At 36.8% G+C, this 25,633-nt stretch overlaps 1 protein-coding gene across 1 annotated transcript in view; it reads right to left on the minus strand.

Annotated features, from left to right (window-relative positions):
* Positions 1 to 25,633, minus strand: part of LOC139146013 (protein strawberry notch homolog 1-like) — a 34,337-nt gene that overhangs the window by 2,944 nt on the left and 5,760 nt on the right. Inside the window, 26 exon segments of the mRNA XM_070717461.1 lie at positions 134 to 327; positions 3,508 to 3,728; positions 4,193 to 4,285; positions 4,629 to 4,726; positions 5,109 to 5,255; positions 5,970 to 6,044; positions 6,524 to 6,623; positions 6,847 to 6,918; positions 7,221 to 7,333; positions 7,539 to 7,674; positions 8,108 to 8,239; positions 8,507 to 8,661; positions 9,047 to 9,253; positions 9,605 to 9,841; positions 10,666 to 10,805; positions 12,347 to 12,444; positions 12,913 to 13,095; positions 13,852 to 14,005; positions 14,735 to 14,976; positions 15,939 to 16,027; positions 16,030 to 16,099; positions 16,714 to 16,804; positions 18,125 to 18,209; positions 18,803 to 19,012; positions 20,470 to 20,584; positions 24,531 to 24,947. Coding sequence (XP_070573562.1) covers positions 134 to 327; positions 3,508 to 3,728; positions 4,193 to 4,285; positions 4,629 to 4,726; positions 5,109 to 5,255; positions 5,970 to 6,044; positions 6,524 to 6,623; positions 6,847 to 6,918; positions 7,221 to 7,333; positions 7,539 to 7,674; positions 8,108 to 8,239; positions 8,507 to 8,661; positions 9,047 to 9,253; positions 9,605 to 9,841; positions 10,666 to 10,805; positions 12,347 to 12,444; positions 12,913 to 13,095; positions 13,852 to 14,005; positions 14,735 to 14,976; positions 15,939 to 16,027; positions 16,030 to 16,099; positions 16,714 to 16,804; positions 18,125 to 18,209; positions 18,803 to 19,012; positions 20,470 to 20,584; positions 24,531 to 24,947 — 3,874 coding nt within the window.

Raw genomic sequence — 25,633 nt, forward strand, 5'->3', positions numbered from 1 at the left:
ACATGCCAGAATATGTAATCTCCAGTTTATTCACACAAAAGCATGAAATTTTGTGACATTTTTGTCAGAGATGAAGTCTCTCCATAGAAAACATAGCACTAAGACACTAAGCAGATGAGAATCAGCAACTAACCGACAAGTTTGGAGCCATCCTCGGCTTTGAGTCGAATGATCTGCATCTTGGCACTGTGTCCAGCTTGGGTCGCTAATACTGTTTCTACTTTCTTCCAGACGCTGAGGACAGACCCTGATAGGATGTGAAAAGTACGTCTTCTCAGACCCACCTCACAGCTGAGTCCCAGCATGGTCTTCTTGCAGTTACCACGCCTATGAAATGTTGACAAATGAGTGAAAATAAACATGAGTATTTGTGTTTCTTGAAGACATAGTTGGTTGAATCACTTCCTTGAAATACAAAATGCTGATCCTTATACAGGGTCTACTAAAGAGGTTTCATAGACAGTTGCTCAGTACTTTGAGATCACTCTTTGGTTCAGACATAGCATTTTAACTATTCATGTATACAAGGAATCATCATATACCCATGTCCATATTGCTACATCCTAGTGACGTTCACCGTAAAATATCAGCCGTGATATTTCACGGTAAACGTCGAAGATATGCACGATGAACATCATCAGTTTTAGAGTTTTCCCGAACTACATTAGCAGTTTGTTGGTAAACAACGTAAATAACAAAATGGCTGCCGCTCCCCGCCTATGTCGCCGACGTAAAAACTTGAAGGGCTTCGAGGAACATGGGGATTTCTGGTTGCAAAATACGAAAATATCACGTGAGTCTTATAATTTTTTCCCATGGTATTTTTTTTGGTCAAGTTCTAGCAAACATTCTGCCGTTCGCACGGCGCCGGCACTGTGCATGGTCTCCACCGAACAGGTAGTGAGCGCGTGGCGTGACAGCGATGTCGCGCGCGCGATGACTGTTGACATGACAACTCTAAGGATAAACTAACAAAATGGCGTCCTCTCCGCGCGAGCTCCGTGCCGTACGACGATCGAAATCAGGATAAAGCTGAGCAGTTTTTGATCGGTTACAGTTGTAATAGCATATTGCACCTTAAAATGTTCCTTCTGTATGACGATTTTTGTATCCCAGTGTCTTTCTTCTTGGGTTTCATTGAGATATGGACGACTTGCAGAGATGTCGTGCGTGATGTTGACATCTTCGTCGTATACTTTATGAATGAAGCCTGTTCACATAAACATTCTGATATTTATGCGCAAGGCGTAATAAAGTAAACAGTGTTTTATCTGCATGTTCATTGAAAGGGGCACTTTCTGCCCCATTCATCAAAATTAGGGGCAGACTTCACATTTAGGGGCAGTCACTTTTGATGTTGATTCTGCCTTCCTAGGAAGCGCTTCCTTGATATCATTACGGTCGTCACCAATCGACATGATGACGTTTGTCAGCTTTTGATGTGCTCGGCTGCTGTCTATCTTCTGTCTAATTGTCACCTACAAGTTTCCCCGACTCAGGATTTGACATACATCTTCCCTCGGATACGATTCGGTCCGAATTTAGGGGGCTTAACATGAAAAAATACGACCGATCCCCATGCGCCGATAAAACGATAGTGTTGCATTGCTATCAACGAGCCTACACAATGCTAACGCTCGAATTTTCCCATCTCCCATCATTGATTCACACAGTTCGCTGTACTATTTGCTTTGGTCACCCTCATATATCAATATATGTGGACGTCTTTGCTTGCTGTGTTCTGTGCGCGATTTTCGCGCAGTCAGTGACTTTTACAGGGCAGACAATGACTCGAAATGCGCAATTTGCGCAATCGCGCAGTCGAGAGAAACCCTGAGTAAAGCCTAAAAATTTAAGGTTTTCAGTTCAATTAGTAAAAATTCCCTAAAATTATGGGCATGAGTATATGATAAATCGGTTATTACCCAATATCGCCTGTTCCTTGTGTCATATCAGCATTCGTGTCATTTGTGCTGCATCAGACACTCGACTTCGTCTCGTGTCTGACGCAGCACAAACGACACTCATGCTGATACGACACAGGAACAGGCGATATTGGGTAATAACCTCTAATTATTCATTTATAAATTTGCAGACAGTAAGATGCATGTAGCTTGATGTACATACGTTCCTCTTGTACTTGCAGAGAAACACACAGACATCACATGAAACTGACCAATGCCAAAAATGTCCCGTTGTCACACATTCATATGGTTCATGCAAGCTTACAAACAGTAAGTTTATGGCTAACAATGGTTTTCATATTTGTTTTATTTACTTCAGAACAAATACAACTGATGAAGAGTCACTGAACATCAATAATGTTAAAGCAAATATGCATCATGTTCTGTGACACTTTTCTTACTGTACCCTCACATCGCACTTGATAGGAAAAAAAATTCCCCTAGTAAGCTATACAGTAAAACAACCCCAATCTTTTTCTCTAAGTTACAGATTGGTCAGACCAATTGAGAATTGAGGTAGGTTGAATTCATACTGCCAGTTCAACTCACCAGACTGGTCAGACCAATTGAGAATTGAGGTAGGTTGAATTCATACTGCCAGTTCAACTCACCAGACTGGTCAGACCAATTGAGAATTGAGGTAGGTTGAATTCATACTGCCAGTTCAACTCACCAGACTGGTCAGACCAATTGAGAATTGAGGTAGGTTGAATTCATACTGCCAGTTCAACTCACCAGAACTGGTCAGACCAATTGAGAATTGAGGTAGGTTGAATTCATACTGCCAGTTCAACTCACCAGACTGGTCAGACCAATTGAGAATTGAGGTAGGTTGAATTCATACTGCCAGTTCAACTCACCAGACTGGTCCAGACCAATTGAGAATTGAGGTAGGTTGAATTCATACTGCCAGTTCAACTCACCAGACTGGTCAGACCAATTGAGAATTGAGGTAGGTTGAATTCATACTGCCGGTTCAACTCACCAGACTGGTCAGACCAATTGAGAATTGAGGTAGGTTGAATTCATACTGCCGGTTCAACTTACCAGACTGGTCAGACCAATTGAGAATTGAGGTAGGTTGAATTCATACTGCCGGTTCAACTCACCAGACTGGTCAGACCAATTGAGAATTGAGGTAGGTTGAATTCATACTGCCGGTTCAACTCACCAGACTGGTCAGACCAATTGAGAATTGAGGTAGGTTGAATTCATACTGCCAGTTCAACTCACCAGACTGGTCAGACCAATTGAGAATTGAGGTAGGTTGAATTCATACTGCCAGTTCAACTCACCAGACTGGTCAGACCAATTGAGAATTGAGGTAGGTTGAATTCATGCTGCCAGTTCAACTCACCAGACTGGTCAGACCAATTGAGAATTGAGGTAGGTTGAATTCATACTGCCAGTTCAACTCACCAGACTGGTCAGACCAATTGAGAATTGAGGTAGGTTGAATTCATACTGCCAGTTCAACTCACCAGACTGGTCAAACCAATTGAGAATTGAGGTAGGTTGAATTCATACTGCCAGTTCAACTCACCAGTAAGCATGACTGCACTGTGTTTCTGATGACTTGTACTGCGGTATCCAGTAATTCCTAGCATCTTCCATCGGCACCCTCTTGTATTTCTTCTTGATCTCATCCAGAGTCTCCAATTTCAGTTGTCTGCCGGTATTTGGACGGTACACACGGAATAACTTCCGTCTCAGATTGGTGGAGGTTTGCATTGCAAGAATGGCCGTTCTCTTGTTATTTTTGACCTGGGAACAGTGAAATGATGGTATTACTGAGATGATGACACTGTAAACAATCTCATTTTTCTGGCAGGCTGCTTTTATTTCTTAATCATTTGCACTATCTCACCATGACGGTGCATCATGGACAACAACCTTTTGGATTCGTACCTGAAGCAGTGCATAACCCTGCTTATGATTAATACTGATAAGATTATAATATTGATAAAAATACAACAATTGTAGTATAAAATCCTATATACTGCAGTTATCTCATGGAAGGCAGATTTCATAGGTACATACATGCCTCTCTACGCCTTTGAAACTCAACCACAGCATACATACTGACTAAGAGATAATATGATATCACATTTGGAAAGAGCCTGTGTTACAAGCGTGGCTAGTGTGAATTCTCACACAAGTCACATGGACTGCTTAACTAAAACCTGAATAACTACTAACACTTGTCACCAAACCAATGAATTTCTCACCTGCTGTGAGACGTAAAATCCATCATCGTCACCAAGCTGATCTTTCCATATATTTACAGCGCCCTCCCATGACAGTCCTCTCTCTGCACTGACCTAGGAAGAGTTATTAGTGACAAGGATGAATTGACAGAAATATTCGGGGGGGGGAGGGAGAGAGAGAGAGAGAGAGAGAGAGAGAGAGAGAGAGAGAGAGAGGTGTTTTTAAACATATGTAACCTTTGTAAGCAATAGTAAGGAGATGCTTGAAAGTACGATAACTTGATTAACTTGATTTCACATTATCAGATATTATCTGAGAGTGCTGGTTCTCTGGTTGTGTTCTCTTCATCTTGTCACAAACGAGGAGTTGCATTGTACGGATTAAACTAAATCCAATACCGAAATATGCCATGAATCAACTGAAAATATGACGTAAACAGTATGCATATAAACTTACTGTTAAGAGTTCTGTGAGGGCAGTGCCTGTAGAAAAACTTCCAACAAACGTTTTACAATCCAACTTCTTCACACGTTCACTCTCATCAATTCCAACATCTAAAAGTTCAAAAGATTTATTTCATTTTGTTAAGAATCCACATTTCCTCCTAGAAACAAGACAGTGATCCACTCATGCAAATAAACTTCCTTTGGTTTTCTGCTATTTTGTTTTACACAGACATTTTGAGTTTCAAAAAAGCTGGTGTATATTGGGTGATTTCTTTCTCTAGTACCAAATTTTGCACAGTGATCTCTGATTTTTATCTTGATTTTGAAAGGGAATAGTGTAAAGTTTCTGTACAGGAAGTTTGAGCAAAAGATTAAGTCTTTCAATTTTACCCGCACATAAGCTTACTACTTTAAGAGCACACATGCACATGCATACATAACATGTACATCCACTTCCAACACATAGTCAGACCACACAGTGTATACCCACCTAAGATACCCATATCCCAGCGTCCACTCCTCTTTGCCTGTTGTATGATAGCTGCCAGGGTGTCACTGAAATATGCAAACAGCTTGTTCTGAAGTTCAACCTCCATACCAAGGATACGATTCAGAAACTTGGACATGCTGTTGTATTCTGAAAAGTTCAAAGGGAAAGTCCAATGAGTCTCACTGTTCATCATGAAAACAAAAACATAAAATTCAATCAGATTTCTTGCCCATCTTCCTATGCACACTCATTTAAAAAACAGACTCTACAGAAGATGTTTCTCTTGGGTCAATGTTCCAAAGTAGAATCTGCTTCAGGGACAGTGTTTGGACATTCAAATTTTAAAACTATTTTTCTAGTTTGATGCTGTTGAGGACCTGTGAAGTATATGAAGTTTTCAATGTCTTGTTGTGAAAAGCGAAAATTTAATTTTTCTCTAAATAGATTTTACATTGGGTGTAGCCATCCTTTGGCAATTCAATTTAGGTAAATTTCATGTAGTTGATTTCTCCCAAACTTTGCACTTTGACCCCTGATTTCTTATTCTTCATTATAACAGAGAATGTCTACGAAGTTTTCCTGAGGAAAGTTTCAGCAACAGTTTTACAACTTTTCTGTTTCGATATGATCCAAAGTCTCATTTTGTGTGTACAAAATACGCCAAAAACTGCACAGTATCAGTACCAGTAATCACAACAGAATTTCATCAACAAATAATGACACAAATAGTGTCACGTCCCATGTGATAGACACTTCATAGACAACATGCAACATAATATCAAGACCAACTTTTCGAAAGTCTCTGACAGTCAGAATATCATTTCATTCACCAATGTTAATTACATGTATGTTTTTCCTCACCTCTGTCTAGCATTGGTATGTTGTATCTTTCATCTACAGTGATCATACCAACGCCAATAAGTCCTCTCTTCACATCTACAAAACCAAAATTTATTTCTTTTTATTTAACATAATATGACACTGAGTACCTTGCATCACATTCTTGTCCCGTCTGCTAGCGGTGATACAAAATAATTATTTATACATGTTGCCAATTTCAGAGATGCTATTGTCCAAGTGGTAATCATACAAATTGAAAAAAGATACTTATTTTGCACTTCTGTTAACCAGATATCCTTTATATTGGGCCAATAAAACAGGTGTGCATGCAAGAATTTCTCATGCTACAAAGGATATCTTTGACATGTAAAAGCATTCAAAGGAAGAATGAATGAAAGAAACACATGAATGACAGCCATCACTGGGTGGTCTCTGGTGATGGATTTACTCTGACATATGCTTCATCAGTATGCTTCACACAGAAATCCTTATCAAAGGGAATCACAAAAACCAACTACACAGGTTTGAGAATAAATACAAAGAATTTGAAGATAATTATTCTGTATGTATCTCACCTTCAAAGAAATCTCCTCTATGATCGGCTGGTGGCGGTATCAACGGTGAGTCCTGACCCATCACTGCTTTCATAACAGATTCTAATGATGAACGACCATACTGTTGACAGCAATAGAAAAACAAAACATGATAGAGGGCTGATAATTCCCAGAGTTCTGTGCACTGCATGTCTACAAGGTAAAACTACAAGTGGCTTGCTTCAATAGAATCAATATAGATGAAGGTACTTGCCTTGGTGTTGGAATTAATGACCAGAGAATCCTGAGACACAAGCTTACACAACACAAATGTCTTACAATGACAAACATTTGATGCAATTTACCTTGTTGTCAATATTGAATTTACTTAGATCCCTGGATTCTGTTGCTCTCCTATCACCATGTGTGAGGGCGCCCTGCAAGCAGCAAACACCATTATGTTGGTAAGATATTAGGTATAACCCATTTTGTATTTGGCATACACATTTGGCATTTGGTTAGATTACACAGGCATGTTTGATTGCAAAAACAACTTCAACTAATTTCAATATTATTGATCCTTATTTTTCTCCTATGTACTCTATTATAATTATCATTATTTCTAAATCATAAATCTACTTCTGTTAATAGTTAACTAGGGGCATACTATTTTGAAAGAAGAACAGGATGTTTACCAGAACAAGTAATGCCGGGAAACATTTTCTATGATGAGACTCACCAGACTTTCTAGTCTCTTAGCAACAATGGATGCAAATCTTCTCTCTCCAGCCAACTCTGAGATCATGAAAAGATACTCTGGTGCTGTTACCTGATTTGATCTGTGTGTCCGACCTGTAAATAACAGAAAATCAACCTTTTCCAAAATTGTTATGACTAGGTGAATAATCATTGTCAATAATAATGGCATTTTCAAACTATAGTATGCATATTAACCATAATATTCGAGAATTCAGAAAATCAAAATTATTGATCAATGTTTGGGCAAAGAAGGCAAACTTCAGTTCTGATAGCCCACAAGAACAGCTGCAGTACTTACCAAACTGTTGAATAGCTCTGTCTCCGCTCCAAGGCAACTCTAGTGTGATATGTACACGCCGTCTTTGATTCTTGGCTCTTTTGTCAGCTTGCAGCGAGATACCTGAACTAGCTGCTTCTGAAATTATTGCTATGTGCTGGAGATGGGAAAAACAGAATCATTTGAAACTGATAAACAACTGATCTGGAGATAGCACCGTCATCAACAATTCAGCATGTATGATACAGCATTCATATTTGCCTGTTTTATGTCCAGCATTGTTAAAACAGATTTGAGTGTAACAACTACATTTTCATCTCATCTCAATTGTGTTTGCGGTACCTTTGTGTTTTCTAAACCTTGAACATTATCATGATCTACACTACAATGCCAGAATTGCCAAAATTGCTCTATGACAATAAAGATGACAGTCTGAGAGTGGACGAATACAGCATAAAGAAATTTATGCTTTTGATTCATATTCACATAAATAGGTCATGATCTATGGGAGCCAAGGCTGAAGTATTTCTATCGTTTTATGATAGCGTTTCACTCTTGCATTCACTCATCTCCATGTTGATTTCACTTACCTTCTCTCCATCCATAAATCTCTTCTTTTCAGCAAGATTGAGTACTTCTAGAGGTATGTCTGATTCACTCCGCGATTCGTACGCAACTTTTCCATCGTCGTTACTAACTACACGGCCTTTCCGCCCAGTCATCTGAAAAATCACAGAAAATTCTCTACCATCAACTATACTGCAAAAATTTATCACATGAAAGTACTGAGCTATTGAATGAATGACAAAGCATTTGAAGGTCAAATAAATTAAATTTTGCTTAAAATGTGCAGTCAGCATTAATCAAAATTACTAGACTTTTTTGACAAAGTTAGAATCATAAATTGGTAATTTCAAATTTCTGTTCATCATTCAAATTATCCTAAAGCTATTTGTGAAATTGACAAACACTCTTTTGCACATAGTTACCTCGGCGACACCTTCAGGGCCCCCTAGGAGATCGATTAATTCATCTAGTGTGTTTGGTGGCAGGTCATCTGACATTTCATCGAGCGTATCCAGTAGTTCCTGTTTCATCATCTGGGCTTTCTCCACAGCATCCATGTTGGGAAAGCCTGGTATGCCTTGGGGAAAAATCACATGGAAGATGGTTTTTGAAATGGAAAAAGTTTGGAACACATGCACTCATCCAAATATAGTAGACAGTGATCGAAAACAATTTGATTTTTATTTGAAACTTAAATGTTATGTCACTCTCATGAACAGTCTGGGATTTATGTAATTATGCAAATTTCCAGAAAAATTTTGAAGTTGATCATATTTATTTATATATTGTAAAAATTTGAAGAACACTGATACTGGGTTGCATTGTTTTCTAAACTGACAGTTGCATGGAGGTCTCCTTTATTATTTAGACTAAAATTAGCAGTCTCTAAAACTCAGAATGACCATGTGTGATACTGTCTAGGTGTAACTACTTTATTTCAGGATGATAATATTTCCACTTACTTGAAAGACTATTTGAACTCATTTGTTTTGTCATTGAGGGCATGGTAGAACCACTTGTGTTCTGCCATGATGGTTGTTTAAGTCCTGCCGCTAGTAACACACTACTGGTCATGTCATCTGGGTTCCCATTCTTGGCTTTCTTATTTGTCTTCTTGGGTTTGGGCTTCGAAGATTTACTTTTCCTTTCTCTCTTACTCAGCCATGGATCTGTTCAAAACACAAACATTTCAAGGAAAAAAGTCTTGCAGTGTTAGCCCATAATTAAATATCTATTGCCCTTTACACTTTTTCATTCGTATAATAACAGTTACAATTTGAAAGGTGTTTTTTCTAGCACACCTGTGAAATGGGAAAATTTGCGATTGTGACCTTCTGCCCCTTAAATGATGAAAATCAAGTTTTAACAATTACACAAACACAAGCAAGATTTCATTAGTAATTCTACAGACACTGACCATTTCCCCATGGATTCAACACCTGTATAATATGATATACACTAACATGCTTGAAATTTGTTTCCTGGCACTGTGATCCTTATCTGTTGCCATAGCAACTTACCATCATCCGAGTCTGAATCTTTGAAGGGGTTGAAATCATCCTCTTCGTTTGAACTGAATCCCGTCACATCTTCCCAGCTGTCGTTATCGCTGACACCATGATCATCTTCGCTGTCATCAGAGAGTTTGAAATCAGCACCAGTGTCACTCTGATCATTGACATCGCTATCATCACTCGATAAACTGCTCTCTTTCATGGACTTCTTAAGTTTCTTGTTTTCTCCTACTCTGCCCTTGCCTGCAAGTTAGAATGGATCACTAAGTTAGAAATAGTTTTAGAAATTTTTATCTGCTGAATAGACTACATATTTTACAATGCTTTCCTGTACAGTATATCGAAAATATGGCATAGCTTGTCATTTGTATACTATACATGTTCTGTTTGTTGTATTGGCAGGACTTAATTTCTATAACTCTTTCCAACCATTAACCCTTATCTTGCCAAGTTCATATTTAATCATCAGGTCAGGTCGATAAAATCACATCAGGTCAAGTTGGTTAAAACCACAGTGTCAGTGGCATTTTAACAAAGATTTGAAAATTGGAAGGACTCTGAAAACACAAACACTGTAAGCATGATTTTTCACGGACTTAACCTGCTAGTATAACATACCATTCATAGTATATGAAAATATATGTAGGGTTTTTTAGTTGAATGTCACTTTTTACTGACTCAGCAGATGGGGAAGTGAAGGCCGAGTAGGATAAGGGTTAAATGGTCATTTTTTTTCAATTTCAATGAACAGTTTCTGAGTTTTTGTCTTCTGCAGTAACGATTGTGAAAGGCACTTATATAAGATGTCTGCATGTCACTCAGATACTGAAATATGATAACTGGTTGCAGGTACCAGAACATAGCAGAGACATGGGGGTTTCTTCCAGCAACTCAGGCTGACTACACGATGTATGCAGAAAACTCAACCAAAGAAATAAATTTAAAAAGACATGTGGCCCCCGCACTATTAGTTTATGCAGCTTGATAAACTTTATCAAAATGTGACACATAAAACTAAAAGTTTTGTACAATACAATTATGCTGACTATTGTGTAGATGAGACATACCAAATTTCCTTTTGTTTCCCCTACTTGCTGGTTCTGGACTGTTGCTGGCACTACCTCCGATATCATACCCAAAAATGTCGGCCATCTTGCGCCTGTCTGGGGCTGGAAAATGCTTGTCAACTAATGCTGTGAAAACTCCTCTGTTACACGGATAGAGAAATGGAAAATAAAAGAGAGATTTCACTGTTATTACTGTATATGCATATAATCTGTAGATGCTCGAGAAAAGAAAACAGTATTTTGACAGACAGGAGAGAAAATTGCTAGAATGCCTAGCAATGACAGCACCAGTGATAACAATTCAACAACATCTCCTGTCTACCGCTTCAAATTAAAATGTATTTTTCTACTTTATGTTCAGTATTTTGATTGTTTTTTCAATGACATTGATTTGTCAGCTTTATGGATCACAAACCTCAATCAAACCAACTACTGCTATTGAGTTTTTTTACATTGAATGTTTTATGTTGCCCCTGAAAATGCCTTACAGTACACGACAGCTGCACCCCAATACTTATACAAGCTCTGTTAGTTGTACTCTGTTCTCAGCATATGTTACATGTATATGTAATGTCATTCTACATAAATCATATCTTGTGTTCTGTGATACTCAAATCCAACCAGCAGGATGTCATCATTGTGTTTTGGTGTTTTGCAGACTTCTTTCTGCCAACTGGTTAAACTTGGTTTTGACAATGTATGTAGCACTTATGCCTTGGTGGCAAGGTCAACGCGTGTCAATGCCAATCACAGACAGTAAGTGCCGGAGATTTCTTAATCTAGCATAAGATACTCCCCCCTGATAGGATATCAAGGTGATCATAACAGGGTCTACTAAATATGCATGGGTAAAAATGCCTTCATCACAAGAAAAACAAGAATTTGTCCCCTCAGTATTGTCTTGGAATTGTGAATCTGCAAGACATTATCAGCAAACAAGCATGTGACATATGTGATAGTGATCACACCAGACTTAAACACAATTGGAGCTAATATGGGAAAATTGGATCTTTTAATTGTTCAAATTTATTGAGAGTGTTAGGTGCCCTATAGCTGAAAGTTGTAATATCACAAATTACCCATAAAAACAAGTGAATTGGAAAAAAAACAAAAGTAGATGAGCTTAAATTTGATGATTAAACTAACATTACTACAATCTCCTATTCTCCCAAATTAATTCCAATTGTGTTCTTAGTTCTTGAGTATTCACCCTAGTTAGGCTCTGAACAGAACATTTTACTTCATTGAAATCAGAGTTTCACACCCTCTTTTCATTTAATTGAACATCATTTCATGAACTGATATCAACTGATGAACAAGTACGTCTTAGACAGGGTATATACACTCAAAAGTCACTTAAAATCCGTAGACCTTCGAAGACTTTTTCAGGACTTTTCAAGGATTTTTCTATCTCAAAAATATCATTTTTTGTTATTACATTGTCATTTCACATTTGTCAGTTTTGAAAATCATGGGCGGCTTATCAATTTTTGATGATTTTCCATGACTCAGTTTTGTTTTCAAGGACTTTGAAAGGACTTTCCCTGAGACTTTCCAAGGACTTTAAAGGAGCATACAGATCCTGATCTACTGCACTGATGGCAAACAGTAAACAGTTACACTGACTGATTACCACACCCTGGCTGCTGAGTATCAAACTCACTGGGAGTGTTATACTGACCTGGCAGTGGATACAAAATCATTCAATTCTCCTCCCTGTTCTTCTAAAACATCTAACGTTCTGGCTTCACCGGTTGACTGCAGACCTATGACAACACACTGTTGAGATATGAAGACAGAAATTACACCATAAATACGTATACATTAATATTAGTCTTGGTGGCATAGTAGACTGTCTTCCAATATAATGGATATAGACTATTGCTATAATAGAATTTAAGTTGTAAATCTCAATTTCCCTTCAGACATGTCCACATTCACTATTGACAACAACGGATTTGAGCAAAACCATGATAGTAAAAGGGTTGAAGTTCAGGGCTAAAATGAACGTTTTTAGCAGACTATGGCTACAGGAGTAACTGGTAACCAATGGCGATTGCTTAAAGATGGTTAGACAGTGTAAGTACCCAAACCCACAGGATTTGGTTTAATTATGCACCTCAAGATTCACCAGAAGGTATCTCACCGTAATTGTACGACTCTGAATATGATAATGTTACCAAAATAATCCATCTATGCTACAGTTGAATTGCAGATTAAACACTTTGTCTTGAAAGCCAATATTACCTTTCCATCTTTGACTGCCTCTCTGGCAAGCCTCACAGCGTGCTTGACTTTGGAAGCAATACACAGATATTTGAAGAATCTCTGGTGCGCTGACCAGAACTGACCCCACATTGTCTTTTTCATCCGATGATCTGCATCTATCAGGTTAGCAGCCTCTTGAAATTTCTCCCTGGCAAGAACCCACTGTGGAAATAACAATGTGCGATTCAGTTGTATTGTGACTGCAAAATCATTTTGCCACTGTCAGCTTTTAAGTGTGAAGCCATTTCTTGACATTATTTTGGCAATTTTGTTATTTGTGGGATATGAGTATTCATTTAATTCTGCTGATCAAAACATTTTAAGTCACTAGCCCTTGTAGATTTTGCTGCATGCGTACAGATATAGCATATGCATATTTTGATAACATTACTCACGTCACATACAAGACATTATTTCATGGAAGTATTCAACTAACCACCTATCATGTTTCAGTCAACAGAGTATGCTAAATGGTTTCTCAAATCTGAGAAAATAATCTCATATGAAAGTACTTTTTCCCTGTAAACAACCACAATTTTGATAAACAACATCTTGATATGCATGATAATCCATTAAAATTTAGCTGATTACGGACATACAGTGCCTGAAAATGTAAACAAAAGGTAATGTTGTACCATGTCATAGAAGTTGACAAACTCCCCAAAAATTTCATCCCTGTGTACTATAACTTTTGGTCAGTTTGCTTTTCAGGCAAGATATTTAGTATGTTTATTCACTTTGACATGACTTCACAAATGTGTTCCAGAAAGGAGCTACCTTGCATGTTGACATCCCCGAGCATTCCGTTTCTTATAATATATTTGATTTTAGACAACTTGGTACCAACAGCGCCCTCACATTGCCATTCATGATATTGATAAAGTTTTGAGAAAGGAATAAGTTCTCAAAAAATCTTACCAATTGCACAGCCCTGTCATACATTTTGACAAAGTTTTTACTGAGTGGAATATCTTCAATTTTGAAAGTGACACCTGCAAAGCTAAGCTGCCGTGCCATGTACATGCCACGCAGCTTCATATCCATGGCAACTATCTCCATGGCTCCAACACCTCTGTGGAAGTGAAGTGAAACACAAAAATTATACACAATATCCACAACATTTTTGATGTTGCATAATATTAATAGCAATGCATACTATTATTCTGTATTTTTCAATGTTGTTTTTTCAATGACTGGTAAAAAATCAGTAATGCTACACTGTAAGTCCAATCATGAATGAGGAAAAATGCCTGTCAAAATAAGAAGATACAATGCCATTGCTGATAGGATTTATACCGAGTACTTTTAAAACAAACTTACGCATTGGTCTAGTTATGAAACAAAGGAATGGGCCAATCACAGACTACCTTTCATGAGAGCCATGGGCAGGCCCTAGTACTACTATTATTCTTTCAAAACAACAATCAAATTTTTTAATCTTTTAGAAAATCATGAAGTTGTCCATTTTATTGTCAAAGTTAACCCTTTTCCTGCCAGACAGTATTAAGACTATTACTTCCCCATCAGCCAAGTCAGTAAAAAGCGGTATTGAGCCCAAACATGACGTATTTTCACACGCTTGGCTTGGTATGTTACAGCATCTTTAGTCCAAAAAAATCAAGTTTACAGTATTTATGTTTTCAACAGCCTTCAAATGTACAGTATTATGTTAAAATACATCATATGGAATATGTTGTGTTTTATTAATGTTAACCATCTTGACCTGATGGTGAAATATGGACTTGGCAGGAAAAGGGTTAAGCATGCCTCAAAGAAAAAGAAATTTTGTTGAAATTCTAACCTCTTCTCAACAGCTTGTATGAAGTCGTTAAATTCTGGAAATGGCGTTCCTTTGCCCCAGATACCCAGCCTAGTCATGTAGGCCATGTTCCTGGGCTCTGTGGCTCCTGTAGCACTGCAGTACACCACCCTGGCTTTGGGCAGCCGTTTCTGTAGTTCCAGCACTGTACGCCCTGTCTTGGTGGGCTTGGAGGAACCCACTGGGCAGAGGTTTTTGGCTTTGTGGCACTCATCGAGGACAATCTGAACAGATTTGTCAAGGAAAGACTATGCACAGATGAAGACATGAAATTTGAACAATATCAGTTTATCATTGGCTGCTCGCGCTAAATCTTTGGCAACCCAGTATTATAAAAAGAGGGGATATGGAGGAAAGTGCACCTTTTTGTATCATGTTTAATTGTTCACTCTGTTTGATTAGCTTATATTGAAAGTGCATTTATTATTTAAGCAATAGAGCACACCTAGCAACGGTATACCACAAGATTTTGACCAGTTCACGACATATATGCATGAGCAATAGCGAGTGCATATATGAAGTGAACTGGTCAAAATCAAGTGGTATACCGTCGTTTGGTGTGATTTATTGCCATTATATCATAACAGTATATTGAAATTCTGGAATGGAACGTCATAAAAGGATTTTTACTCAAGCTGAGAGCTCATGTGTGTGCCAACCGTGTTATATCGCGAATATACCACGGTTCTTTTCATGTCTCGGCCAATCAGATCGCTGCATTTGCGCCATCAATATACTGGTATGATATAATTTGTGATATAGTTTTATACAACATTTTGTCTTGAAAATGCTTTTATACAATGTCACTGTATTGTGTGGCTGACTAGATCAAAGTTAACCTACATGAGAGATGATGTGAGAGTCTGATCTTCATTTCAGTAACAGCAGTCATGTGACTTAATATTATCCATATTGGGTAAAAGTGGACTACCAAATGTGGTCATGGGACTACTAATTTTTTGGAAATGGTTGTCCACTTGGACTACCATGCAAAAAGGTTATATTTCAAGCACTTGCTAATGCCACACAATTACAAAAGAATGACCAGTTCTAGCACACAAAAGTAAACTTGTGTGGAACATTTTATGAGGAAGAAATCCTGACTTTGAACAAGCTTGAGCGTGTTGACTCAAAATGACACTTCTCCTAACTAAATTACAAGACTCATCTGAGAGAGAAAGGATACAACACCATCAAAGTCTTCTCCACACCACTGCAAGAGTTGTTTTAGACGAGTCCTGTACTTAACACTAGACTGGCTTTCACCAATCAGGAGGAATACGTGGCAAATATCACCCCTTTCTTCACGCTGCCATTTTCCTTGGATGAAATCTTTGCATATTTAAACTGATGAAGCAGACAACAAAAACACACATATTGCTGAATAAGCAGGAGTAGAAAAACATTAATTGAATTGTTCATGGGTCAAAGTGTTGAAACAATTTTGTGTTGAATCCCTTCATTAAAACTTGATAAAAGTGAAATGTAAACATTTGAAACAAGAGAGGTCTGAGCTCAACTAAAATTTAGTCTTCAAAGAGAAATGGTCAAAAAGTTTCAATAGAGTGTTCTGTCAACATCAAGGAGTACTTCTAAGGTAATGTTCAAGTCAAAATATATCTGAGCAATTACTGAAAGAAAGACAAATATCAGATCATGACTTGAACATGAGGGTAAAGTACTTGTAAAGAGACAGATTTAAAGTGAACGTTCATATTCATCATCGACATGATCAAATCTACATACCACTTGTTAATTTTTATTTTCTTTTCAAATTTATGTTCCACATTTTGATTTCAGCAATGTTGTACAAATAACAACTTTAATGTACAGTATTTCCTCATTTAATTAATCTGGGCTTTGCATGCAGCCACCAATAACAATGGTATGCAGATTTTGTTTAGCAGCCTGACTGACTGACTCGAAGATCCTGTGTAACTGTGAAAACATCAAAAACTCACCTTGTTAAGTGAATTTACAGCAATGTTGCTTGCACCAATGTCTTTGAGATCCCTGGCAGCATCATACTTCAAATCATTAGAAACACTCAACCTGTGAGAAAAGTCAAAACATCAACTGTAACTCCAGTATCGACACCTCTTGTCAAACCAAAACTATGGCATATATACACGGAATTAAAACAAAGAAAGAAAAAACCCGTACAATCACGCGTTCATTTCCTGGCATTTGATTTTTGCTTGAATGAGGATGTCTTTAATATTTCTTTTTCCTTTTATATGTATGATGCGTTTTTCTGGAAATGTTGTGGCCAGTGTTAGATTGCCCTGAACCCCTGAAAAATGCATACTTAAAAATAAAAATATTTTGGAAAAAAAAAATCCCTGCCGACCTACCTACCCTATTTTTGAAAACCATGTTATCGGAACAGCAAAATTAATTTTTTTTGCCTGATCACTCATGGTCACATAAAATTCAAGGAGTTTTAAGGACTTTTTCAGCACTTTTCTAGGACCTTCCAATGTAAAAAAAAAAACATTTTCCATACATCATTTTTACGACATATCATTTCTATATCATTTTACATATCAAGTTTCTGATCTCATGACTGATCATCTTGTTATTTTTGAAAAGTGTGGGTGGATTATCAATTTTCAAGGACTTTCTGGGAGGCTTCAAAATTCAAGGATTTTCCCGGAGTATGCAGACTCTGTAAATTATATTTTTAACACTTTTAATACAGCCAGGAGAGCTTAGTCCAAGGTTTTCTGCAAATTATACAGTTATTTTATTCAGAGTAATAGCACACTGTTTGTAAGGCTTTCATTTTTAACCCTTGATTAAATCCTAACAAAAAAATCTCGCAGATTTCTGAGTATATTATATCATTCAAGTAAGTTGCTTTTGGTTACTGTGTTTTATCTTTATCAGTCTTATCACATAGCACACTGTGGAATGTCTGGAGAAAGCAACTATTTTATTGTGTTTTGTCTATTGTCTATTTTGCTATGGATTATTTACTATCATTTAAAATAATGAGATAATCATAAGACACCCAGTTTCAAGTTGTCCACATATTGAAGTAAACTTTGTACACAAATTTTGTCCGTAGGGGTAACTTAGTGCTATATAAGAAACATCTTTTCACAGACACATTGACGGCGCTACATTTCCTTGCATTGTGATAGGAGAACACATTGCCATGAGATACAACATACATGTAGCTTACACTGCAGTACCTGCCCCCTCACACCAAAATACACATATCATATGACATATTGTAGCACCTAAGTTTATGCCAGTGTTAAATTTTGCACAAAAAATCAGGGTTTTGTACATTTATAGGTTTGGTGGTACCTAACCTGTACAGTCACATTGGTAAAATATGCATTGTTAAAAAATGAATAAGCTTACCAGAGAGCTCTCTTTCTTCCTAGTAGATAGTTTTCATGAATGATACCGGCCACTGTGCGGCCTTTACCAACTCCTGCACCGTCGCCTGTATAGAGAAAGAACAACTCTCTGTGTTAAACACCTCTCCCTAACCATTACGGTGTATGCAAGGGGGAACACATTTCATATTTCCCCCTGGCATATAGCATCTAGATTATATGGAAACATTACCATGAAATTAAGTTCTGTGTAATATTTCCTCTTTAAAACTGAATTACCAGGAAACATGAATACTATGGTATCCTTGATTTCATAACTTACAATCTGATGCACATAACATTGTTATTTTGTACCTTACACTTACATTAAAATTTCAAGTTTAATACTCATCATTCAACAACGTAATTAACATTAACACAGGAATTCAGGAAGTATCTTCCCCAAAGCAAACAAAGTTTGAAATGCCTTTTAAACCGATTAAGTGAAAAAAATCACAGGCAACAGAACTAAACTGTAAAATATCTACAGTATCTTAAATTTAAAAAATGGCTGCTGTGTTAACTCTGTATGAATTTGGCATTGGCATTTCAAATTAATTCTGCAATGCTCACGACAAGAAAATGGTGAGGTGTTGAGAACCTTTTCCAAACCTGCAAAATATTTCCTTCACATTGATTACAAGTTGTTCCTACAGCTTACCGATGAGAAATCCTGCCCTCTCTCCATTGGCTAGGAAAGTCTCGTGTTGTTGGCAGGCATATATGATAGCTTCTAACTGCAATGCTGACAGGTAACCGTAGTCTATGACATGCTCTGGTATAGACAGACGATACCAAATATTGGGTGGCAGAATACTGGATAGCGAACTTGTCTCTACAACTGGGTCTGGGTGCGGGACACCTAGTTTCACTGGAATTGACAAAATTAAGATAAAAGTTTACAGCAAAGTTTTACTGAAGGTGGCAAGCCATTATTTGTACATTATTTGCACATTATTTGTACATTATTTGTACATTATTTGTACATTATTGTACATCAAACACAGCAATGTTACAGGACAGCAGAAATTTCACTAGGGTTCCTAAACTATACCAATTTTCTAAAACTTTCCAAAGAACAACATTACAGTTTAGAATTTTTTTAACAGAAAAGTGATTTCTCAGTTGCCTGTTTGCATTTGCTTTCACATGCTGTGTAGAGTTTCGTTAGCTCTAACATTTGACATAATTCCAGTTACGGTATTTTGCTTCTGCTAGTTAAAAAGATCTTCTTGTTCCTTTAACCCTTTTCCTGCCAGACAGTAATAACTGTATCACTTCCCCATCAGCCAAGTCAGTAAAAAGCTGTATTGAGCCAAAAAATGACGTATTTTCACTCACTTGGCTTGGTATGTTACAGAATCTTTTGTCCAAAAAAAATCAACTTTACAGTATAATGTTTTCAACAGCCTTCAAATGTACAGTATTATGTTAAAATACATCATATGGAATAATGTTTCATTAATTTTAACCATCTTGACCTGGAAGTGAAATATGGACTTGGCAGGAAAAGGGCTAACAAAGATATGTCAAAATGTCTTCTGTCCAACTTATCTATACAGCATGTATGTGTGTTTATGTCCATTGGTGACAACTAGTCTGTACTATATATTTATTTGACAACAACAACATTGCATATTGTGCAAAATGCATTGTTTTTACGAGGCAAATTGTTTAGCTCCGGACATCATCAATATTACCATCATGAGCACCATCCCTTGGACAGACAACAAACTGTGATCTTGCCCTTGCTATTGTGTTATTATTTAAAGGGACAAAGTCGCCCATTTTTTCATGAATTTTGTTTGATAGGAGATACTGCTTATATTGTTTGACATGTTGAAAGATACTGAATGAATGGGTGACCATGCATATACTCGACCCCAGTTTCAGACACGATAGATGAAACCATCGTGAAAGTGAATTAATGGTCATGACCATAAGACCTAACACAAAAGCTGACACCAATTATACTTCTCTCTAGTTGGTAGATGTATATTAACCATTGCATTTGCTTCATGGGGGACTTACCATTGACTACAACAATGACTTCAACACAAGAGCAATGATAGCATATAATCACATTTTCCAAAGAATATGATGATACCATCATCCTGACCGGCTTCATGACTTTGTATACATTATAATAATTTATTGGTGAGTTTTTGGAGAAGTTTATAGCAACAGAGTACAGTAAGGTTTCATAAAGAAACTATAAACAAGTTCACTACCTTTGATAACCTGGACAATAAAGTTGATCTGAAGCAAACAAGCTTATTTCTACAATGACAACACTCTTACTTTATAACTTTGGTGGAGTTTACTCACATTTACTTGGCATGTAATTAGCATATGTTTCTGAGTGGCCTACGTCGTCTTCCTCATCATCATCAACATCATCATCATCTGTTGTTTTGTTCAGGAACACACTCCTGCTCTGTACCTGAAACAGGAAGAGAGAAATATCAGTGATGCAATTTCAGTGTGAGGTGACAGTTCACACAACTTTACAGAAGAAAATCACATTAATACATCAATCCATAATATGTCTGTAATATTTCACTTTTTGATGGATTTTTTTTATGTCCAAATTCTGAACAACTTTGTCATTCTATTTTTTTACACAACAGGCTGTCTTTCCTAGTTAGAGGTAATTCAGGCAACATGTAGATGACTTGATAATTGAAAATGAACAACTTTGTCAAACAGTTCATAATGCAGATGTATTATACAGTACGGTGCATGTATATGGTGGTCCGACTGAATAATGATGAAAACATACAAATGACTAAAAGTCACTTCAACACCATATAATGTGCTCGAACCTACATCATACCTAAAAATTGAGGAAAAGCCTAAAGCAATTATATAAATTTTTAGTTTTGCCAACATAATTGTTTAAGTTTTGAAACAAAAAAAACCCATAAATCTGAAGATAACATCTTTTAATAATCTATTTTCTGATTGCAAAATTTCAAACAAACATACTACACAAGTGACCTATCAAATGTGCCTTTGAAGGCAAATTAATGTGCCACCCACTGGATAGTCAGGTGTTCTCTCCGATTCAAAACGATTTTGCACACACGCAGTTGCTATGGGGCTCACACACTGAATTTCAGGAAAATCTTAAATACTGAGTTCAGAACTCTGTGCATATCAGATGCAAACTCAACCTATCTCTTTTAATTGAAAAACAATATCCATAATTATGTTAAGCAAGCAACATTGGAGTTCACAATTTGGTATTCAAGCTAGACACAGTAACAGGTGTCTACAAATCAAGGCTGTCAGACAATGGACAAAGATAAAATTACTTGATCTGAAGGTAACAGAGGGTAATAAGGCAGTTTTATCTGATTATGGTTTGATGTGACACAAAGGGATGAGTTTGGAAGGCTAACCTCAAGGACAGGCACTTGAAAGTAACTCAGATGTGGCTTGATGGTGATCCAAACAATTATTATTAATATGGTAAATAAACATCACACAGACAACCAATAACTTATTTCACGGTATAAAATTCAACTGACGTAACTCATGTAAGACAATGAAGGGTCTACTCCTCTTTTTTATAACAAGCTAAATTTTATTGTTTGTTTGTTATTGCACCCATCGCATCTCCAAAAGCATAAAAGTTTCTCAAGTTTGAAACCACTAAGAATAGGCAGTGTAATTTTATATTCGACATAAATATCCATATTTAGATTATCGATGGCCAATTATAAGCTTTGTTATCAAAACAGACGGGATATGCGACAGATGTCTTACAATACAAGTTCAGTGAAAATTTGGTATACTTTGAACTTCGACTAGTGTTGCACTAATATCTTGAATTTTTTTACGCACTACTTGTTATCTGAAAGATGAATATTATTGGTGCATTTGTGATTTATACAACTTTACTGTAACCATCCTTTTCTACTGACATGGTGCTATACATTATGGGGCGAAATACATTTAAATGTTTGAAAGCGCTCATCATTTATGAAACATGACCTTTCTAGCTTTACATTCATCACAACTGAGCAGGCAGCCAAACTCAAATGCTTCCAGAAAACAAACATACTTTTGTTGTAACGACAATGTTGAATTTGAGAGAGACCTTAGTATTCCCCCCCCCCCCCCAACAGCTGAATCTTGATCCGCTGAAATAATCCAATCAGTGAATGAGTTATATATACAGACTACAAACATCATAAAAAATCTTTGGTCAGTGTACCTTGAAAACAGCATTACTCAGTGGCAATACATTTTGTTCATTCAGCGGAAAAAAACCCAAATATCTCACAAATAGAGTGTACATATTGTAAACATCTGTCCATCATTAGAAGTTATGGAAACCTGTAACCCCAGTGCATGGCCTTCAAGTTACAGTTCCAGAAAAAGAAACAGATTCTATAACACTTATAAATCAATGTAGTGTATTGATACTGTGACCACTGCAGTGTACATATTCATGGAGGGGCATGATAATAGGAAAGCAAACGACGCAATATTTTATACTCACTGTTTGCATAAGTATCACATATCAAAAAATTTCAAATCTTATGCCACAATCAATTTTTTCTTACCTATTGTGTTTGTCAAATACTGCAGAATCTCAGAGCCAAACTTCAAAGGTTATTACAGCTTTGGTAATATTTTGATTGAACAGTGAATTTATTAAAAGCTATTTTTAAAATTTACCTTGAAACTTGAGCTGTGAATTTTATATTTTTTCATTTCTCGATTAATTACCAGGTTTTACTTCATTGCTCAAGCAGGATTTTGACCAAAGATTTCTTCAAGAAAGTACACAGTATAAAAAATATCGACAGAAGACCTTTTAGCTATCCTAGATACACTTTTTCAAAATGGCAAGATGATGTTTTACATCATACAATTTTGAGCACCGATGCTTGTAGTGTTTTCAGAAAGAGGTTGATACATCTAGTAATTTGTTTTCGAAAAGCTTTTCTTACTTTCTACAAACAATCCTCTTTAAATGGTGACAATTTCAAGGCTTTCCAAGAATATTACTTCCTCAGAAAACAATAAAACACATCTAACAGGCATCATTTTTTTGCTCACGTGTTGACACACGTGAGCATATGTCGCAGCAATGTCTGTCTGTCTGTGTGTCTGTCTGTCTGTCTGTGTGCTCAATATCTCAAAAACGGCTCATCAGATCAGAATCAAATCTGGTACATAGATTCAGTTTGCAAATGGTAAGAACTGATTAGTTTTCAGTGATCACATCAAGATATATCAGCTGTGAAAGTTATTACAGGGTGACGTGAAATATAATTACTAATTTGCATATTTAATGAAATTTTCTAATTAGGCGTATATATCTGAATTTACTTGATCAAAATTGACGAAACTTGGTATGCATATTGAGGATACTATGATTTAACATTATTGAAAGTTATTAAGCATTTTTACTTCATCCAAATCCTAATTTGCATATTTAATGACCTTTTGAAAGTAAGGATATATATTTGAATTTACGAGACCAAAATTGGTGAAACTTGCTATGTACATTAAAGATACTATGATTGAACATTATTAAATGTCATTAAGCATTTTTACTTCAGCCAATGCCTAATTTGCATATTTTATGAACTTTCCTAATTAGGGGTATTTATCTGAATTGACAAGACCAAAGTTGACAAAACTTGCTATGTACATTAAAGATACTATGATACGACGTTACTGAAAGTCATTAAGCATTTTTACTTCATCCAGCTCCTAATTTGAATATTTAATGAATTTTTGAAATTGGGGATATATATTTGAATTTACATGACCAAAATTGATGAAACTTGCTATGTACATTAAAGATACTATTATGTAGGCTAACATTATTGAAAGGCATTAAGCATTTTTGCTTCAGCCAATTCCTAATTTGTGTATTTAATGAACTTTCCTAATTAGGGATATACACTTGGATTTATTTGATCAAAGTTGGCATAACATGCTATGTATATTGATGATTATACCAGGTTATACCAATATTGAAAGTCATTTCGCACTTAAGTTTTCATGTCAGCTAATTAATAGTTTGCATATCTAATGAGCTTTCAAAGTTTGGAATATATAGTTTGAAGGACTTGACCAAAGGCAATTGCACTTGCTATATAAAGTGGTGATACAATGACAGCAGTCAAAGAAATTAATTATTTCTATTTCAGCTAATTGCGTATTTGAATACTTAATGACCTATAGAGTTTAATCTGTGGTGAATATTGTTCATTATGTTGATCATAATACTTTCAATGAAGTTGCAAACATGTGGCAAAGGTTCAAATTTACACATAACTGCAATATACTATGAAACACGTGAGCATTTACAGTTCATATCTGGTTGTTCCTTGATATGGAAATTTGACAGCAGGAATACTTACTGGAGTAGGGGAGAAACTCCTGGCTTTAACATCTTCATTTGACCAAAGCCTTGTCACATCCTTGGTACTGAGCTCCCTCTTAATCGTTCCATTGTTCGTCGGCATTGAAGAGGCGGCCGGAATGGTTGTCATGGCAACCACCCCAGGCCGGGAAGTGGGCTGGAGCTTGACCACGGTGGCAGTACTGCTACTGGTACTGGGTGTGGGGCCTCGCACTGCTGATTGCACGGGTAGTTTAATGAGGCTGGCTGTGCTTGCCGCAGACTGGGGGACAGTGGTTGGTACACGGATAAAGTTCGTTCTGAGTTGTGGTTCCGAGATGGTGGTGGTGGCAGTGTTGCTGTGTAATGGAACTTTCACGACTTGGGAAGTTGTTGTAGCCGGGGACTGAACTATGAATGTGGTGTGCTGCGGCACCTGATGCATAAACAGAAATTGCTTATTTAGATACTTTGTGATGTCTTCAAAAGGTCATTGTCCTTAATTTAAACAATATGTTTATTAGATAAACACAGTATTTATTTTAACATGGACTCTAAAAAGAGATGTCTATGCTTTTAGCCATGCATTGAACAAATTGATACGGTAGTTTTTCTTATCCGTGAAGGAACACACCATCTGTGAGTTCCTACCTCCTCTGGTTGACTGAGAAACTTTACAACTTGTACAGGAATTTTGAATACTTTGATAAACTCCTGCCCATCTCTAAATAAATTGGCCCTGATCATGTTTGAGTGTGAACTGCATAACTTTGTCTTGGTTGTCAACATTTACCTTGTGAAGAAACGCCTTATATAAATGGCACAGAATGGATTTCAAACTTCCTTGTGTATACCAATAAGGTGTGATTACACACTGAATTAATAAAAGGACCAGTTTACACATTCTGTGTACTAGATACAACTACAAATATTTGTTCTGCGTAAAAATATGAGGCCTGGTTTGGGTTGAAATATGAGGAAGAACCCTTGCATAGCTAAAATTGACTTGTTTGACAAGACTTGGGGCAGTCGATTGATTGTCCTGTTTTAATGCTCATTGTCATATCAAAGGAAATTACAACAAATGCTGCAAAGACAAAAAAGCAGAAAATTCAACGGAAA

This window comes from Ptychodera flava, chromosome 12, assembly GCF_041260155.1.
Source record: "Ptychodera flava strain L36383 chromosome 12, AS_Pfla_20210202, whole genome shotgun sequence".
In the NCBI taxonomy this organism is placed as follows: domain Eukaryota; kingdom Metazoa; phylum Hemichordata; class Enteropneusta; family Ptychoderidae; genus Ptychodera; species Ptychodera flava.